The sequence below is a fragment of the Dryobates pubescens genome, chromosome 4, assembly GCF_014839835.1.
Source record: "Dryobates pubescens isolate bDryPub1 chromosome 4, bDryPub1.pri, whole genome shotgun sequence".
NCBI lineage: Eukaryota > Metazoa > Chordata > Aves > Piciformes > Picidae > Dryobates > Dryobates pubescens.
This window is the reverse complement of record NC_071615.1, coordinates 28,909,499-28,930,097: the sequence shown is the minus strand read 5'-3', so window position 1 is coordinate 28,930,097 and position 20,599 is coordinate 28,909,499. Positions and strand designations below refer to the sequence as shown.

General features: G+C 44.9%; 2 protein-coding genes across 2 annotated transcripts; one reads left to right on the top strand and one right to left on the bottom strand.

The window, feature by feature from the left end:
- Window positions 1–1,100: 1,100 nt before the first annotated feature.
- PSMA2 (proteasome 20S subunit alpha 2) lies at window positions 1,101–8,050 on the bottom strand. Its single transcript, XM_009904743.2, has 8 exons — window positions 7,955–8,050; window positions 5,714–5,790; window positions 4,985–5,117; window positions 4,500–4,622; window positions 4,039–4,120; window positions 2,541–2,614; window positions 1,977–2,034; window positions 1,101–1,895 (listed from the first exon to the last, which is right to left on the bottom strand). The coding sequence occupies exons 1-8, from the start codon at window positions 7,993–7,995 to the stop codon at window positions 1,779–1,781; spliced, it is 705 nt and encodes a 234-aa protein (XP_009903045.1). The 5' UTR covers window positions 7,996–8,050; the 3' UTR covers window positions 1,101–1,778.
- Window positions 8,051–8,350: 300 nt separating this feature from the next.
- Window positions 8,351–11,446, top strand: MRPL32 (mitochondrial ribosomal protein L32). Its single transcript, XM_009904741.2, has 3 exons — window positions 8,351–8,490; window positions 8,748–8,929; window positions 10,893–11,446. Exons 1-3 carry the CDS (start codon window positions 8,367–8,369, stop codon window positions 11,145–11,147), a joined length of 561 nt encoding a protein of 186 aa, XP_009903043.1. The 5' UTR covers window positions 8,351–8,366; the 3' UTR covers window positions 11,148–11,446.
- The last annotated feature ends 9,153 nt before the right edge of the window (window positions 11,447–20,599 follow it).

Sequence of the window (20,599 nt, the reverse complement as noted above, 5' to 3'; positions counted from 1 at the left end):
AGGCCAAAGCAGAACAAAAAAAACCCCAAACCCAAAAACAAACCAACCCATCAAAACCACGCATCCCCAAACCTTCACCATTTTCTTCCTTCACCCACTGGAGTGAGCTGTGTGATTTATTCAAAGTTGCTTTGGTTTCAACTACCTTTTACACAGTGTTCTTCACTAAACAACTAGCAGAGGAGACAAAGCTGCTACAATTCATGTAACTCATTGCATTTTTTCATATATAAAATTCCTTACACATTGGAATAAAAAACTGACCAAACATATATGAATACTTCAGTAGCATTCTACTTTCCCAAATGATTCTGGAACCTTAAAAGATCCAGAAACATAACTCCAGTTTCAGCTCCTGGCTGTTCATTTTCACTCTAAGAACCAGAGCATCGATTGGTTTTCAGAATAAAATACTCAAGAAGCGAGCTGGACAAAGTCTTAATGAGTCATCTGAACAGAGCTTTTATTTCTGACACAAGGAAACAAAACTTCATTCATGGCATGCTTTTTTACCTAATGAGAACTTTGAGAGATCGAAAGACAGACATCAGAAAGAAGAGATCAACTAAGCTTGTGCACTGCTTTCTGCAGACTAACTCAGTGTTTCCTCTGTGGGTTATGGCTGGCTGACACCTAACCAAACAGGCTGCTCTCCCAGACCTGCTTAACCTTACCTACAAGCAGTGACCCAGCTATCACAGTTCATTTTAACAATCAGATTGCTTTAAAAATAAGAAAATCTTCAAGAGGTAAGTTACATGACAGCAGAGCAGATTATTCCTGCTGAAAACAGGACATACATTCATCCTGTTTCTTTTGTGGTACATATATCCTGAGTACTCTATACACATACCAAGTGTACAGATACATACACCCCACCTAGCAAAACACTCAAGCATCTAGTTCTGCACCTGTGAAAGCTGGGATGCATAAATGAGTGTTCCATTCATCACTGCAGCTTCCTGTAAGTTGGAAGATACGTGAGCACAATTCAAGGGACAAAGTAATGACATTTCTCCTTCTGCTTTGTAACTGTTGCTGATTTTCATGGGTGGTGATAAATGCATTTAGTTTTCAGTAAGTTTTCTTACTTCCGTCACTTCTAAAAATATTTGTGGGTTGAAAGAGTGTCAATTTTAGGGCTGTAAAAATAACCTCAGGAATAGGAAACAAGATCTTGAGACACAAAGACCACGAGGGTCAAGTAGATAACACCTGAAATGAAAACTCTTCTGCCTGTTATGGAAGCACATGATCTCTTACACCAGGTAAAACAGGGTTTTTTTGGAAGTTACTTCATATTTAAACAGCATTCCAAAGCAAAAAGATTATCCTGACCACTCAAAATTTCAGTTATATAAAGAAGGTCTAACATGAGTTTATCACGGCTGTATGTGGAGATTTATTTCCTCGACAACAAAACTACTGAAATCTCAGCTTGATGCAGACAAACTATGGATAAAAAAGACAGACAGACACTTTCCCCCAAAACGGTGGCCTTCAAATTTTATTCTTTAGCCTGTTTCAAGCTGTCATTTTAACTTTACATTTTGTACAGTTTTTTGTGTCCAAAGTCTCCTTGTACAAGGGGAAAGAATTACTGGTAAGATTCTGTGTATTACAATATCAGGATTGTGGCATTTCCACCCATGGTGTTTAAAAAAAACCTCTCTCAAACCATGTAGAAATAAGTACGCAAAAATGGCAAAACAAAAATGTCTAAGTAGCCAAAATTAAAAAGACCTTTGTGTGAATCACACAGTCTTGCTCTGTTGCTACTAGGCTATCGCAGCCAAGTAGTCCTTAACCTCGGTTGGAGTAAGCCTCCTGAAACCAGCTTCATTGCAGATGCCAACTTCAATGTTGTCTTCTGTCATTTGCCCTTCAAAGCTTTCCTGTGAAAGAAAATACAGTTCAGTGAATCCTACCAGTGATGTCTTAACAGAAAGAAACTAATTTCTTCAATTCTTGCTAACCTTTAGTGTTAAGATAGCTGTATGAATGGCATCTTCAAGCTCCAAATCCTCATTGTATCTGTGAACAGAAGTTCATGTATTTCAGCATGAGACAAAGATCTTTCCAAATCCTAACAAACCTGAAGTCTCTAAAAACTCAAACACTACTAAAATCTTCCTGTTTCTCATACAAATGTTACTTGTAAGCACTGTGAATAGTCAAAGTTCATAGTTACTGTTAATATTCAAAATTATTACTTGTAAAAAAACAAACAAAAAAACCCAACAAACCCAACCCCAGAAGTCTCTACTTTCCCTCCTGACATTTCTGCAAATATAGTGGGTATAATGCTCACCGCAGTGAAATAATTCTCCATAAACACAGAAGCTGGAGTTTATGTAAAGCAATTTTTTCTGTGCAATTTGAAATAAGTAAACTGGAAGAAGCTGTTCTTGGTATTTTCAAATATCAAAATAATAATTATCATTGTTCTGATAATACAGAAGCATGCATTTTTTTACCTGGCTGTTCTACACAGAAGCAGAACAAAGCAGAGTAGCCTTTCAGACAGTCAAACACATTACCTTTTCTCCAGGAATGTTTTCCCATTGACATAATTTTTTCCCATTGCTGTTGCTTTCCATGCAAAGTAAGCTCCCTGTGAAAGCAACAGGCTGTTCAATTGTGGTGTTGAACATGGGCAAGTATTACATGTTCCATTACTTGGCAAAAAGGCCAGAAGCAATTATGAAAATACTGCATGTTCTCAGTATGGATCATGACTGATTCGGTATGGAAACACATGCTGTGAAAACATACTACTCACTTGTATAGGGGCCCAGGTTTTTTCATCCTCCTGCCACTTTGAAAGGTGAATTTCCCAAGTCATTAGCACAATTTTAATTTTAATTGAACAGAAAGTCTGTTTGCCCTTGAGAATGACTACAGTCAGATATTTCCAGAGAGTCACTGTACTTAATGCATTTCATTTATTCTTATTTAAGATTAAGTAATGGGGACATTAAGAAAAGCATGACCAGCAGGGTGAGAGATGTTCTCCTCCTCCTCTACTCTGCCCTAGTGAAGCCACACCTGGAGAACTGGGTCCAGTTCTGGGCTCCCCAGTTCAAGAAAGACAGGGAACTACTTGACAGTCCAACAGAGGGCCAAAAAGATGCTGAGGGGACTGGAGCATCTCTTGCAAGGAGAGGCTGAGAGACCTGGGACTCTCTAGCCTGGAAAAGACTGAGAGGGAAACTTACCAATAGCTAAAGGGTGGGGTTTAGGAGGATGGGACAATGGGCACATACATAGAACACAAGAAGTTCCACCATAGCATAAGGAAAAGCTTATTTCCTCTGAAGGTGCTAGAGCCAGCTGCCCAGAGAGGTTATGGAGTCCCCTCCTCTAGAGACTTTCAAAACCCACCTGGTCACAATCCTGTTCAACCTGCTCTGGGTGACCCTTTGGACTAGATGACCCTTAGAGTTCCCTTCTAAACCCTACCACTCTGTGATGTGTAAACAACTTGTTGCAAATCAGCCATCTGATTTATCTTGGCTACTAAGAGGACATTTCACCATCACTCCTCTTCCATCTTCTAACATGAAAACCATCAGCAGTTCTAGGCCCCAGTTAAATTACCTACAAAAGGCACCTGCATTTTGCTTTTTACATTTCAGCATCAGGTAGTAATTCAGATTTCTGAAGCTTATGGGTGATCACTATAGTGACCACATTTTTTGTCTGACATAAAGCATTACACAGGCATCAAAGGGCAGCTTTTCAGAAGTGCAGTGCAAACACAGCAAATAAATTCAAACTAACCACTGCCCTTAAATACTGGAGCACAGCCATTACGTTCCACAATACACCAGGTTTTGGTTGGACTTCCATCCATTTTACAGGAACACGTAGGCACAGAATGATCTAAGCTTGCTCCAAGCACCTAATGAAATTGCTCATTCTGAAGTTATGTTAAGGGATCTTTTATTTTAGCTCTGCATTCTTCTCATCACAGAAAGTATTTCAAGAGCACACAAAGTTTTACAAAAGCAGAATTTATAAGTCTAGGATACTTACAGATGGATCTGACTGAAACAAGTACGGCCGCCCTTCATTCCAGCCGCATATTAGCAGCGACACACCAAACGGACGAACACCACTACAGAGGAAAAAAGAAATCTGAACTAAGAAATCACAGCATTGAAACCCAAACTTCTCTACATTATTTTTAGATCCCTTAATCTGGTCACAGTCACTTCCTACCAGCCCAGTGCCATGCTCAGGAATAACTAATCCAGGAACAACACAAAACCGAGTGCAAGCTGCCTTGTTCCAATGTATTTGTCTGCAAGATGTGGAGTCCCTATCTCACCTCTTGCCAGTCAGTGCTCCTCCTGCTGGCCTGCTTTCTGTGAGCACTCTCCACTGGAAAACTGCCTTTTTGACAGAAAAAGCTATGTCACCAGATTGTTTTAACTCCTTACTTTTTAAAGGACATGATTGTTCTAAGCAACTTCACGGTTCAGAAAGCCACATACCCAGACTGCGTGTATTCCTGCATCACAGAAGCAATTCTCTGTACCAGCTGAGCTGTTGGAATGGGCTCATGATAAACCAGGTAATATTGCTGGGCCAGCTTCCGAGCTCTGTGCACAAGTACTCTAAAAACAAAGACAAAATGAGTATGCCAGAAATGTTCCAACTGTTACAACCAGAACTGAAAGCTAAGGAATTGGGCATCTGGCGTTAACACCAGTGTAAGAAAACATGGACTGTGCTGAGTTATCATTATCAACCGAGTAATTTCTGAGAAGCTAAAGGTTGAATTACACTGCTATTCATTCTATACTCATTCTTCAAAGTTATTTGACAAGGTATTGGATATATTAAGAAAAGCTTTAAGTTAATGCCTTATACTGTAACATACACCATTTGCTTAGAAAGGAACAGCTAATTGCTCTGTTTCTCACATCTCTTGTAGGAAAACAAATACAAATGGTGACCAAACACAACTTTTTAATACCTGTAATCTGGACCCATACCGCTGTAAACTAAACCTATATGTTTGGTAATTGGCTCTACTTTGTGGACACTCCTTTCATCATACAGAATGGATTTCTGCTTCTTCTCAGTTGCCAACACCACTCCATTTGCAGCTGGAAAGGAACAAGACTTTTTTTCATGTATATGAAATGACAATTAAGGAAAGCAATCAAACCACAGAACAAGTTGATCAGACTGTGAAGGATTTTGTTCCTTTTTGAACAGCCCTTCAAGCTGACAGCATGTTAAATGGAGATACTTTGTTGACTCCACTCACATCTTTTCTCATTTTAAGTAATCATATAGCTCCATAATCCCATCCCCAAGATTCTAAAGCACATGTTCGTAACTGAGAAGTTAAAGTAACTTTTTCTGTAATTTCTAGAGATCTGGACATGCAGGTGGAGTGAGTTACTTGAAACAGAAACTCAAAAAAAAAAAAAAAAGGCCAAGCTGCTTCTAGCAGCGGAATGTTTTCAAAAATCACCCAGTTTTCATCTCCAAGGATGGGGCTCTGTGATCCCCTCCTCTGTAGTAGAAAATTACAGAGATATAGGAAAAAAGGGAACTATTAAACCCACTAAAACATGTGCAAATCCACTGAAAGAAAAATATATAAAAGAAGGCAAGATGAGGAAAGATTGTATATAGACCAAATGATACTCAGAATCCTGAGCCCTTAACTGAAGTAGCTGTTTTCTGAACATACCTTTAATCCCAACTGATGGAGCACCTGCAGCCACTGCAGCCAAAGCATATTCAATCTGAACGAGCTTTCCAGAAGGACTGAAAGGAAAAAAATGCCCCAGTAAGTCTAACATAATTCTGATATGCTCAAATCTTTCCTACAGCAAACCAAAGTTAACTTGCTTTTAAAAGCCACTTTACTCCTTACATCAGCAGGTATAAATTTAAAATTTAGAATTTAAACCCAAAACCCACAACTCTGAAGTCCCAACACCTTCTAAAAGAAGTGGACTGGTTTGGCAAAGAAGTGCCAGAAGACTGGGATACTCAGCACCCGCCTGCAACCCAATGAAAGCTCACGTCTGGCATAGGGAACAGGGACTGGAACGCACACTGAAGGAGGTCGAGTTCATTCTCCAACTTTATACTCTTTTAAACAACTTTTCCACTCAGTAAGAAACATCTTTCTGCTGAAATGGCATTATGCATGTGGTTAGCAGAAGTCTAAGATGCTGATGTTCACTGCCAAAAGGCAGTACCAGAACACTGACTCATTTTGACTGGCAAGGAGGCACCAGGTCAATGACACAAGACAGAAACAGCTCCCATTCCATCCCCGGGTATTCCCCCATTTGGAAGGATGCAGCATCCTCTAACAAAGTAACTCAGACAGAATGAGGAGGATTGAAGGGTCCATTCTCAAACCCAGGGGAAAAAGAAAAAAGGGCAGCACAGGCCAGCCTCTCACTAGACAAGTGTCTTGGCATGAGGAATCTATTCCCAGGTCTGTATTTCAGACACTGCCGTTTTAACAGATGCAAAGTGAAGTAGAAAATTACGTAACTCAGTGGTTAGAGGAGTTAGAAAAAGCCAGGGCAAGTGATAATCAGTGTAGTTAATTATATACACCAAGTAAAATGTGTCTAAAGGCGACAAAGGAAGAATGTTGGCTTTTCCACTACCAAATACTAACAAACCAGAAAAACAGTTTCCTGCACCAGCAACTCAAATACACAGAAAATTAGCAAGGTATTTTTAAAAGTAAGCACAAAACCAAAATAAACCATTCCCAGCTAAATGACCAGGTGACTAAGTGAAAGCCTAAGCAGGGCTTAGGGTATTCACTTCTATGTGAGTATATAAAGCAAATAGCTTCAAGTTTCACAGCATGTAGCACTTCTGTACAGTACAAAAAGTCTGCAACTCCCTTAGGACAATAATTCCAAGAGCTAATAAAGAACTCAATCTACTTGAGAAAAGCAGGCAAGTTTGGCTGCATTGATCCATTAAAATTCCTACTTTTAGACTGTGAACAGCTTCGTTTGCTGAACCACAACAAATCTTTAGCATCCCACTTTGCAATTACACAGCATTACTCCCTGATATTAAGGAGGCACTTTACCAATAGCAGCACAAAGATTCTTGCATTCAGATTTTATAATTCTGCATAGCTTAATAGTTTCAAAAAGGCATAGTGCCAATTAGATTCAATCTCTCTGAATTAGTCTTAAGTGTATGTATAGAGTAACACTTCAACTGATAACACTTCAACAGCACATTCATTCTGGGCACACAATCAGCCCACATCTAAGCTGTGCATAACACAGGAGAATACCACCTACAAAGTGCAACAGAAAGGGAAATAATCTGTTTAAAACTTATCTGAAAGCTTCTTTCAATCGCACACCTGCAAATTTTCTTCTGAAGCAAGCTCTCTAAGCACTGTAGCTGAGCTATCATCACACATTTCCAATTAGCTCAGAATTACAGAATGCCTAACCACCCTAAAGCGTAAGCTCTCGCTATATGGCACGACCTTAGGTTGGCCCCACCGTTACTCTCACTTATAGCAAGGAGAAAAGACACGAGCATCGACTGCACTTGGAGCGTCTTCAGCGACAGAGATCGGGTGGGACGGGGGACTCCCACCTCAGCCCCCGCCTCACTGTTCAGCTGCGCCCGCAGCCGTTCAGCCCAAAGTTTCCCGGCAGCTGTATGTCCCCCTCAGGTGAGGGCCAATCTACCCAACCCGTGGCGCCTTCCCCTTGCCCGCCCCTTCGGCTGGGCTCCAGCCGCGGCCGCCCCCCAGCGCTCCCAGGCCCGGCTCCACAGCCCCCGCGGAACAGGATGACTCTGCAAAGTGCCCGCTCCGTCCTGCCCCGCCGCCAGAAGACCGCTCCGCATAGGCTGCGCACCATCCTCCCGCTTGCCCGCCGGCCTGCTCACTGAGAGTCTAGGCCTGCAGCCCTCTCCCCACGAGTACCTGAAGGTAGTGAGCGAGAAGCTGTAGCCGCGCTCCGCCATTTTGGAATAAGTTCCCCTCACCACCTCTCTGCGCAGGCGCACTCGCTCCTCCCGCCTCCCACACGAGCCGACCGCCGGCGCGCTGATTGGCGAGAAAGGGGAGGCGAGCGGAGCATGCCAGGAAGCAGCGCTGGCCCCGTGAGAGACGCGATTGGCGAAACGGTGAGCGGTGAGGCATGCTAGGAACTGAAGTCCTCGCTACACACCCCCCTCCTGGTGGTGACAGGAGTGCTGGGACATGTAGTCCTGCTCTCTGCCGTAGCCAGGCAGTGAGGATCTTGAGGCACTCGGTTTCACAGAAGGCTCAGCGCCAGCCACGCATCCCAGTGCCTTTGCCTCCTCTCAGGCTTCGGGGGGGGCTCTGTAGGAAGATGGCTGCTCTGGTGCTGGTTTTTTCCCCGCTGCCGCGGCTTCGCGATCTCCTACAACGCTGCTGGGGGCGGCTGGAGCACGGCCTCTTGCTGGGTTTCTCTAGGAGCCAGATCCCACCCTGGGGTAGGTACCGGCCTCCTCCACTCCCGGCTGAAGGAAGCGGCGGTGCAAGGGTTTCGGAATGACAGAATGAGGGAACTGGTGCGGGAGAGCGCGCAGCAGAGGGGACAGCGAGAGAACGGGAAGGGTACAGTGCTGGCCGCCTCTGCCTTCTCGCTTTGGGGATGCCGGTAGCATCCGTGTCATATTTACTTGGCTGCACACGAGAATGGGGCTTGGCTGCAACGAATTCTGTTTTCTTTTTTTTCTTCCCCCTTCAGGACCAGCGTTAGCTGTCCAAGCTCCAGCTTTGCTTCCAGAGCCAGTAGGCGACACTGCAGAATCTAATGAGGTGCCCAGCCTCTTCGATAGCATCTTGTGGATGGCAGCACCAAAGAAGAGGCGCACCATTGAGGTGAACCGCTGCAGGAGAAGAAATCCCAATAAGCTTATCAAAGTAAAGGTAACCACCATCTTTTATGGGCTTGCCACCTTATTTACTAAAAGTAATGTTTTTAATGGCAAACAAGCCTGCTGGACTAAGATTTACACCTTGTGTCATCTCACTTAAGTAAGTGAGACAATCATTATAGCGGGCATAGAGTCCAGTGCAGAGCCACAAAAACGATTAAGGGAGTGGAAAATCCTCCTTGTGAGAAGAGTGTGAAGGAGCTGGGGCTCTTTAGCTTAGAGGAAACTGAAGGGTGACTTTATTAGTGTTTATAAACACATGAAGGGCGAGTACCAAGAGGATGGAGCCAGGCTCTTCTTGGTGGTGCCCAATGACAGGACAAGGGGCAACAGGGGGAAGTTGAGGCATAGGAAGTTCCATGTAAACATAAGAAAAACTTTTTTTACTGTGAGGGTGAAGGAACACTAGAACAGGCTGCCCAGGGGGATTGTGGAGTCTTTCTCCAGAGATACTCAAAACACAGCTAGATGTATTCCTGTGTGACCTACTGTAGGTGGCCCTGCTCTGGCAGGGGGTTGGACTAGATGATCTTTCAAGGCCCCTTCCAACTCCTAACATTCTGTGATCCTGCCCTTACTGACTGAAAAATATTTCTGGAATTCATTTATAGAAGAAGCTTATAAGATACTGTAGCCTTCAGAATACTTTCTGAATGGTATAGTCATGATGTGTGACAGTGGTCTGCAGTTAACAGCAACAGTTCTGGTGCAAGACATTCAACATGAATTTTAGCTAAACAGTACCAATGGAAAAGGCCTATACATTCTTTGCATCTAATTGATTTGATAGGTCTTCAGTCTTCCAGATGTCAAGAGGCCTAATGATTTAAATACTGACTTCATAAGCTATTTTTAGTAGTAAGCATTTGCCACAGAAATACACGACAGAAAAATTATTGGTCTATGTTTAGCCTATATCTGGGTGTGCTGGGTTGAGGCAGCCCCCTCTCTCCCCACCACGGGCAGGAATAAAAACACTCAAATGGATTGCAAAAGTGATGAAAGTTTAAATAGAAAGCAGTGAATGTTACAGAAAACCCAAAGCGCAGTGACAAAGAAAGATCCCAAAGCAAACCCAGAGGCATCCCATCCCCACCTGAGGGTACACCCGAGACCCTCAGGGCTCCTTCTTCCCCCTCCCTCTGCTGGGCTAGTCTCAGCTGGCCAGGCCTGAGACTGCCCATCCCCCCGAGGCCTTGGGCCTAGCCAGGCCCAAAGCCAGGAGACATCTCCCCCAGTTACCGGCTGGCGGAGGAGGAAGAAAAGAGAGAGTGCTAGACCCCGCACTGGATCTTATAGTGGTGCAAAGAATTATGGTAGGAAATACACACAATTTCCTGTGTCCATCCCTCTGGGCTGGACTTCTGGACACAGGAAGTGAACACACCAGGGGGGCACCCAGCTCAAACTGCAACACTGGGGCTAAACTACAGCAGTTGCTCTATCAGCCAATGACTGCCCTTCTTTCCTGAGGAGAGAAAGAGAGAAAAGAAGACCCACATGTTAAAAAGAAAACAAATTTAATAACATAGCCAAAACTGATACCAATACAAAGCATAAAGTTACACTCACCCAGCAAAGGTACAGCAGTCACACCAACAAGGAAGGCAGTCCTTGAAAGCTTGGTGAGGAAGAGGAAGAGCACAAGCAGGCTACACCCCTTTCCTCACCAAACTCCGCCTTTTATACTGAATGTGATGCTTACGGTCTGGGATGCACCTGGAGTCAATTCCAGTCAGCTGTCCTGGTTGATTGAGAACTGCTAATGGCCTGCATCCCACGAGTGCCCTGTGATTCTCTCCCAGCAAAAGCAGGACATTACAAAGAAGAATAGATTTTGAGAAGTCAGGATTTCTCTGGTATTACATGTAACCTCTGTAGTAGTTTGTGATTGTTCCCTGTTTCTTATGTTGCTGTTGCTTAAATTCCAAAATTTCCTGGTTTTCTCTGTTTAGAGGAACATAGATACTTGTCCCGAGTGTGGAAACTTAAAACAGAAACACGTCCTGTGTGGCTACTGCTACGCAAAGGTTAAAGCAGAAACCCGTCTGATACGGATAGAAATGGGTAAAAAGGAAGGAGGACCATTTAATGCTCCAACCACAGAGACTGTTGTCCTTTATGATGGAGAGAAGCCCACGGAAAAAGAAGGCGGCAAGCGGATCATTGAAAGGGCCAGGAAGCGTCCGTCTTGGTTTGGTCAGAATTGATGCTCTAGCACAACACCTCCCAGTGGCCGCAGCAAGAAAGATCCTGACTTCCAGGAGTGTTTTCCTCACTTTGTTCACTGAAAAACAAGGAGGTTTTGGGAAGCCTGCTGGCATTGCATTGTCATGTCTTACAATTGTGCAGGTGGGTGGGATGTGCTTCTCAGTGCTACACCACAGCAGTCAACATCTGCCTTGGGTTCAGTGCACTGAACAGTTTGTGTGCTGGGTGCTGGTTTTCTAGCTGACAGGTTTTTAACAAAGGCAAACCATTCACAGCTGTACAATAAAAGGTAATAAGTTTCCCAGGGAAATTTGCTCTCTGGTTTTGGCTGCTGGTCATTTGGATGGCTAGGGGTGAAAAAAGGGAGGGTGGGGAGGAAGTTCCAAACCAATGTTGATTGGATACAAAGGATATTTACAAGGAAAGTTACCTAATTATTTGTACAGCACCTAACAGAATCTGCCTGGATCTGCCTATAGCACTGCTGTTTGAGATACTTGGTGATAGCCCTGCTTTTGAGTACTTTTTTCATGCTGGTCTGGAGAATTTTTGCTGCTGGCAGTATGCAAATTGATTTTCTGTCTTAATTGGATGTAGAAAGCTTTGGGTTTTTTTCCCTTCTCAAAATGCACTTGATTCCTTCTGTGAAGGACTTGAAATGTAATGACTGGAAACATGTAAATTCAAGCAGAGTCACTGCTGCTTCTTTGTAGCCATTGCCGTTAATTAATTAGCCTGGGAGGTCAGTGTGTGCTTGGAAGATCACAAAGAACACCAGACCAATTATACTTTTCTGGTTTAGTTGCTTTTTACATATATATATATATATATGTATATGTGATAGGCAGATGGATAGATACCTTTTTTGACACAGGTTCTGTAGAGAAATAAGCCTGGGACACTGAGAATCAGGGGGAAATTCCTTAATGTCCTGGTGTGAGCTAGCCCAGCACTGCCTCCTCTCAGAGCTGTACCTTCCCAGCTCAGCCTCTGCTCAGTGAGGCACTTTCTGCAGCTCAGGGCAGATTTGCACAGACAGTGGCTGCTGGCAGTGACAATGCTGATGGGGAGAGTTAGCACCAAGTCTTGGGGTGAAGACTAAGGGCACTGCTATGTCTTGTGTGCCACCTTGGGGTGCAGCAAGGAAAAGGCTGCAGCTGAGGGGAGCAGAGAACAGGCCAGGTGGCTCTAAACTGATCCCAGCAAAGGATTTCATCCCCTGGATGGAATAGTCTATATAAAGCTGGAGCTCCTGAGGGTGGAGCCTCCTCTTCAGTGGCCAGACTCTGAAGAGGACTCTGGCTTGTCCTACCTTCAGTCCTGATCCATGAGTTCCTGAATCCAGTTCCAAATTCCAGCTTCTAAATCTGATTCCCATCCACCATGGAGTCCAGTCTGGGACTTCCCCAGTGCCTGCCACAGCATTGGTGGTGACAGAGATGTTATTGCCATGGGGAAGTGAGGAGATTTGGTTTATAATGGTTTCTATCTATTTGCGTATATTTAATTTTATGAATGTTTTCATTAAAGCAGTTTTACTTTTTTTTCCAACCCACTAGGCCTTTTCCTTTGGGGAAGGCAAAGGGATTCATAACCTCTGTCATTTGTTGAGTGGCCAGGCCAGCCCTAAACCTTCACACAAATCCAGAGGTGTCTAAAAGAAAAATTAGCACCAATGGCAACTACTGAAGATTTACACATGCAGTGCATGTAGAACCAATTCGTTCTCCAAAAAAGAAATCATCTTCAGTCAGAGTCAGAAGAGTTTAGTTTGACTTTTCCTTCAGCAGAAGAGAACAGAAAAATTCACTTTCTTGGCTTCATTTTATGAACCCTGGCAAAAGAAAGAGAAATGCCTTTAGAATTGTCCTTTAATGCACGGGGAACCTGTGAGCAGCTGGCAAAGGCATTGCTTTTGTGGCCTGAAGATTTATTATACAGTTTAAGCATACATCCGAGGGTACTGAGAGAGCTGGCAGACATGCCCACCAAGCCATTTTCCATCCTTTACTAGCAGTCCTGGCTAACTGGGGAGGTTCTAGGTGACTGGAGACTGGAACCCATCTACAAGCAGGGCTGAAAAGCGGACCTGGGGAACTACAGACCTCTCAGTCTGACCTCTCTGTTTTTGGGAAGGTCATGGAGCAGCTCATCTTGAGTGGTACCAGGTGGGTCCTCAGAACTCGCCCGTCCTCCTAGCCGCAGCTGAGCCCTGCCGTGCTACCCCTCGGCCCGCCCTTCATGAAGGGCATCGGGCATCTCCTGCGTCCTGAGCCCCGGGGAAGAGACGCGGAGAGCGGCTGCCATCTGCTGCTGGCAGCCCACTGCAGCGGCGGGAGTCCCTTGGCGAGCATTGGGAGCATTTAAGACCGCTAGAGGGCGTCAGGGGACATCAGATACCGGGGGAGACCGCCGGAGGGCGTCTGAGACCATCGGAGAGCTTCGGAGAACATCGGAAACTATCGCAGAACGTCGGAGTCCGCCGGAACCTGTGGGACGCCCCCTGCAGCGCCCCCCTCCCCCCCCCGCCAGCAGCTCCACCCTGGGTACTGGGGTACTGGGGTACTGGCTCCTGGACGTGAGCCAGGGGAGTGCCACAGGCCGCGGCGGGGGCCTCAGCGGGGCCTCAGGGACCTTACTCACCCTGGGCTCCCTTGCTGGAGTGGAGATACTTCCATTTAAGCTATTAAGTGCAGCACAGTCTTCCACCAGTGAAACAGACAAGCAATGTCTGACAGGTTAGGCTTCACCTTTTAGTCTAGTTCCTGGTGCGGGAATCGGCAGCTCTCATTTTCCATGGACTGCTTGATGCTCGGCTTCCCTGGACTTCCTTCACAAGGTAATTCTTGCTGCAGTGCCTAAATATTGAGACATTTGCGTTACAACTTGAGTACTGTGTCCAGTTCTGGGCTCCTCAGTTTAAGAAGGACATTGAAACTCTTGAACATGTCCAGAGAAGGCAACGAGGCTGGGGAGAGGCCTTGAGCACAGCCCTGTGAGGAGAGGCTGAGGGAGCTGGGGTTGTTTAGCCTGGAGAAGAGGAGGCTCAGGGGAGACCTTATTGCTCTCTACAACTACCTGAAGGGAGGTTGTAGCCAGGAGGGGGTTGGTCTCTTCTCCCAGGCAACCAGCACCAGAACAAGAGGACACGGTCTCAAGCTGTGCCAGGGGAAGTTTAGGCTCGAGGTGAGGAGAAAGTTCTTCACAGAGAGAGTTGTTAGCCATTGGAATGTGCTGCCCAGGGAGGTGGTGGAGTCACCGTCCCTGGAGGTGTTCAAGAGGGGATTGGACGTGGCACTTGGTGCCATGGTTTAGTAGTCATGAGGTGTTGGGTGACAGGTTGGACTTGATGATCTTTGAGGTCTTTTCTAACCTTATTGATTCTATGATTCTATGGTGAACTTCCCTGTGCAGCTTACCCCCTGTGCCAATATGTGTGCAGCTTTGCCGTGTTGTCTGATTTGCCAACCACATCACTCATTTTCCCTATTTGAAATTTTAAGGAAACACTAACTGTTGGGCACCTTTTGTAAAACAACAGTTTACATTTTGTACAGCCAAATTTTCTCAGAACCTTCCTCCTACCTTTTTTTGTGTGTGTATGGCCCTCTTGGCCACAAGGGTGGCACATTGCTGGCTCTATGATGACCAGCATGGTTTTGATTCACTTGCTGTGCAGCATATCTGGCTGCAATACCTTTTGACTGATTTATGCACTGATTTTTCTCATAGCCAGCAGAAAGCCACATTTGGTAGCTAATTTGGTTTTTAATATTGTACCAGTGTATGAGAAGTTCTTTAATTATCTCACCACTTTCCTTGAGGGAGGTAAGGCTTTTTTCTACTACTTGTTCACACATATTCCATATGTTCTTCTAAGTAGGTAGAAATTGTCTTAAAATATTAAGAACTGTTATTAGCTAAGCAAGTTCTCTAACAGAGAGATTAATTACTTCATTGCCTTGCTCAGAAATCCTTTTCAAGTGGATGACCTTGTCACAAGTTAATAACCAAAATGTGAATCAATATGGGAGGATAGATGCAAATTTGGCAGCTGAAAGAAAGCTTCAGTAAGGATAGTTAATTATAGTGTTTAAAAGTGCCATTTTCCTTTCTCTCTGCCAGTTCAAGTTAAATCCCAAAGCCATTCTCCCTCTTGCTTTCCATGTTCCTTTGTCTGAGTGAAGACACCGGCTTTGTTTCACTGTTCCCACATCTCACACCCATCTGTCAGCTGTTCAGAGGAGAAGGGGGAGGAAAGAGCAGGTCACAGCCATCCAGCCACCCATGTGTGCTGGCAGGGGAGTGCATGGTCAAAACAAAGCTGGGTTTCCACTCAGCTTGGGCACTGCAAAGCAGGTCCCAGAGCCTCACCCCACTGCTATGGGCAATGCCTTTCCCTCCCAGCCTGCCCACATTGCAGGGCCCTACCCACCCACAGACTCTGGGCAGGCCTTGCAGCGCGATACCATCCTCATCCTCGTACATGGCCATGTTTGCTGTCAGCTTGAGGATACAATCCAAGAAACCCTGGTAAACACTGGCACAGGCAGTGCCTGATGCCACAGCCTGGCCAGGTGCCCTGTCAGCCAACAAAGGAGTCATCATCATCACCTAGACCTTTCATCACCACCTCGATCCTTTCTGGGATGACATGGGACCCCCTGAGCCCCATGGTGCCGGTCCTGCCAGGCACATGGAGCTGCTCCTTCCCCACAGGACAGGCACTATGATGTGTGAGCATTTGGAGGCAACTGAAGCCATTTTTGGAGTCGTTGTCTTTTAGCAGCACATTGTGTGTAGCCACTTGAAGGCCAGGTGACCCCTCTGGGCTGCCTAGACACAGCATTTGGTCACAAAGTACATGTCAGTGCAGGCAGTCTCAGTATTCCAGTTGCTTGTATGATCAGAAGGGACACCGAAGGTGACTCTGCTCTACTATCTCGGGCTTTTTATACTTGAAATGTGCTGTAGAAACAGCCAAGCAAACTTCAAACTGCTCATCTCAAAGCTTACAGCTGCTGACTTGCCTTGGTCACTATAGGCAGAAAAGCCTGTGCCTGGGAGAGGGCAAAGAAACTTGGCTGTGGTGGGACCTCTTTCCCTTGGCTGCTTCAGTATCTCACCTGATTTGGCTCAAGCACAGTGGTGCTGCATGAAATCCATTATTAGCTGGTCAAATCAAGGATTTCCCAGCCTTACTATGAGTCATAGTCATTGATGTATGCATCTCCAACAGCAGGCTGAAAAGGAACCCTGAGTGCCTGGAAGTAAGTTCTGTTAGTGTAAATACACTTGGCTGCCATTCCTCCCCTCTGACAACTCTTCTGTGTCCAGGTGGCCAAGTAAGCCAACAACATCCTGGTCTGGATCAGCAATATTGTGACCAGTAAGAGCAGGGACGTAATTGTCCCCATGTACTCATTTGTCACTGATGAGGCCACACCTTGAGTCCTGGGTTCAGTTTTGGGCTTCTCACTACAAGAAAGCCATTGAGGTGCTGGAGCAGGTCCATAGAGCAACTAAGCCAGTAAAGGGCCTTGAATACAAGTCTTACGAGGAACAGCTGAGGGACCTGGGATTGTTTAGTCTGGAGGAGGTTGAGGGGAGACCTCATCACTGCCTACAACTATATCACAGGAGGCTGGAGTGGGCAGGCTCAGTCTCTTCTCAGCTGCAACAAGTGACAGGACAAGAGGAAATGACCTCAAGTTGTGTCAAGGGAGGTTCAGGTTGGATATTCTTCTGGTTGGAAATTCTTCACACAGAGGTTTATTGGGCACTGGAGCAGGCTGCCCAGAGAGGTGGTGGAGTCACCATCCCTGGAGGTATTTAAAAGATGCATGGATGTGGTGCTGAGGGATGTGGTTTAGTGGTAGTAATAGCAGGACTTTGAGCTCTAGGTGAGCATTTGGACTTGATAATCTCAAAGGTCTCTCCAACCTCAACAGTTCAACAAGTGTAAGATGTCACATATTCAGAAGGAGCTGTACATGCACACACAGCGCAAAAGGAGAAGCCCAGTCCTCATCTGGCAAGGCTCTTTTAATGTTGTACTTTTACCAAACCACAGTACATACTTCAAATAAGGCCTAACAGATTATACTCTTTATAAATTTACAAACAGTTTATTCTCCTTAAAGAGATATTTTTTTAGCAGTCTTGTGTATTTCAATGAATTATATGTTTATTCAAGCATAACATAGCAAATGTAGCCATAAATCTGTAGACTAAATGTCTCTAACAGAGGAATCTCAGATACACTATACTTTCAGATTAGGGTTTTGTTTTGTTTTGTTGGTTTAATATACACATTTTTGTTTAAATAGGCTAAACCATCATATCCTGGTTATGCTTCCCATGGGAAAATTGTGCTCAAGAAAGAAACCTGTGGACTAGAATAACTGCAAACAGATAAGGTCTTGGTTCACCACGCCAAGAAAATTGGGCCAGCTTTGTAGGCACATAACCCTGGGATTGGCTTTCAGCCTGGGTTGGGAGGGGAGAGGTGAGAGGCTGGACTCACGTTGCCTTTGTCCTTTCCCGGGCACAGACCACTCCACAGCAGATCGGTAAGAAAGCACAACAGCAGTTCTGCCTCTAATCAAGAGCCCAGGTTCTGGAGAGCTGGCTGCTGCTAGAGATGCGTTACTCTGATGTGGCACACACAAAAACAAAGGAGTAAAAGAAAAAAGGAAGTAAAATGACCTGCCCCAGTAGCAATTTTGACAGCCTTTTGCTACTGCAGTGCTCATGAATCTACTTCCAAACCCTCATTTGTGTCCTGGTCTCTGCTGACCCCTTTTCCTGCTCCCAAGGCGATTGCTGTGGCCCAGCTGTTGCTAGCTGGCTATCTTGCCAAACAAAGCTAGACAAGTGGGAGCACCTCACTGAACTGTGAAAAGCCCAACCTCTTGCTACAGAAACTGTGTTTTGAGGCCCTCACACTGAGCAACATCACAGGCTGTGCAAGGCAGGTGCTTCTGAAGTATTGTGTAGCACCGATGGCTTCAATCCATCTCACAAGGACTAAGAAAGGAGTTCCTGCTTGAGCCCAATATGTCCCTGCCAGAGAACCAATTAGGAAAGAAAACAACAACAACAAAAAAAACCCAAAAGAAAAACCAAGACAAAACCCAAATCTAATCCATGCAAATTATAGCTGAATAAAAAAAATCAAAATCCAAGCCCATACCCCAAAGTCCCCCTTGCAACAGAGGCAGCTGGTTGCTTCCTAAACCGCAGAACCAGCTACTTTGTAGCTCCTAAATACCAAGAGTTTGGCGATAATTACCATGCACAAAGTAAAGGCCACTTATAAAACATCTCCATAAAAATATCTATCTTTTTTTTCTCTATATCTCTATTTATATATGTCAGTAAGAAGCTTCAGGCTGAGCACATCCAAAGCACTCTTGTAGTGGGGAGGGATCTCTGGAATCCCTGTGAAATTTAGCACTCTCAGCTAGGGTTGGCACCCATATTAGTCAGTAGAAACCTTTTCCAGCAGGCTTGTTACTTGGAACTGGTCAGATGGAGTAGCAAGGTTGCCGAGGAGCTGCAGCCTTTCAGGAGTGTTGTGTCAAATTATGGTGGTGTGTCAGAGGAACTCCATGGATTCAGGCTGCCCAGTGCAGGGACTGAAGATGTTTTCTGTGACACCTGCCCAGCCCACTGATAAGTTTTGATCCACTGAAAGGCAAAGCAAAAGAAAAGATCCTTCTTACCAGTGTGTGAATGAGGCTGACCATGCAGAAGAGGTTTGTGGAAAACCCTATGCCTCAGAGAGTTAATGGGAACCAAATGATGCCTTGGCCTTCTTTATTCAAGTGGCTGATCCCATATCCTACACTGTTGGAGCTTCAAATGATAGACACAATGGAAGAGTTGCAATAGGGTGAATATATCATCTCAGGTACTCCAAAGAGAGAAGCATTTCTCTTCCCTCTCTGAGATGCTAATCTAATGAAAACAAAATTCCTTTACAACCCATCTTGAGGACTTTCTTGGATGTGCTAATAACTGAAATCTGCAGGAGTGCTGACTTGATGCCCCTGTTAAGATAGATCTTTAAAACTCCAAGAGACTAAAACCTCCAGAAGGTTTTACAGTGTCACTAATTTTGTGTCCTCCTTTGGAGACTACCAGGTGCCACAAAAGCATGAAGGAAGGGGATAGCTAAGGGTTAACTCTGACATCTTGTAGCCCAAAGGGAAATAGAAACTGGTGGTTTGGTCTTGATGCCTCTTGGGGAAATTTGAACCAGGTAAAAAAAGAAAAGTGTGTGCTTAAAGGAATCAGGTGCAGCTGTCTTGTTTTCAGGCTCCCTTTGCCAGACAGTGCTGTGATTTTGGAACAAATGCCAGCAGGCTGGAGAATAATGCTGGATCTGGCAGAAACCAGACTTTCACTTTTAGCCACTGAGGACCATAACAGATAAAATACAGTTGCCAGTGTATCAGATGAGAGGACTTCAGCAGCACACAGATTGCCCACTATGACAGCCACACTTTAGAAGGGTGAGAGTAGCAGGCATTGCTGGGAAGGAGTTTAAAGATGATGATAGAAGGTGATGAATTTAGCAGTGAGAGGGAGCATTTCTAATGTAGAGGGAGAAAAGGAAAAAAGATACCCCAGAACTGGCAGCCAGTTTCTTTCCAAGCTGGCCTTGAAATGGTGAGTAGAGAGTTTGAAAAGGAGGAGACCTGACATGAGTACAAAGATCTTACTCCTGGACCAGGAACTGTGCTAACCAAAGGGACTTGGTGTTGTGTTTCAGGGTATGCAGCAAAGGGGATTTCTGCTTGCTGCCTCATCCTTTTACAGTAGTTTATGTTCAGGGATACAGGTCTCATTAATGCAAATCCCACAAGAAACCTCTGCAGATAGACCTTGTTTTTATAACACAAATAAATTACAACTAGCTGCTGATGCCAAGTCTGGTGCTTTATGATGGAGAACCATTGGTTTACTTTTGAACATCTACCCAGCAGAGATTTTATAGACAACAGGACTGTTGCACCCTCTTGGGAATGATTTATTGACTGCCAAGGTCAGGTTCCTTCCGTGACACACAAACCACAGGCATGAAGATGTGCAGGTTAGAGAACAAACATTAGCATATAGGGGATGGCTACCTTGTCTTTACTCAGCCAAGCTTATTTATCTTCCATTCCTCCACGTGGGTTTAAAAAGAAACAACACATAGACTTGGCTGGCTGCTCTGTTGCTAACCAAAGCCATGACTAACAGCTCTCCTAGGAGAGCTCTTAGGCTGGAAATTTTCCAGATGAAGCCTGCTTCCACTTGACATGAGACATCTGCAATTATTGCTTTCTGGCTCATTCAACATGTTTGTTGACTTGCTCCATTGACTCTTTAAGTCCATCTTCAACAAGAGCCTGTTGATAGCCTACTGCTCTGAAAATGAGTCAGTGGGGAAAAAAAACAA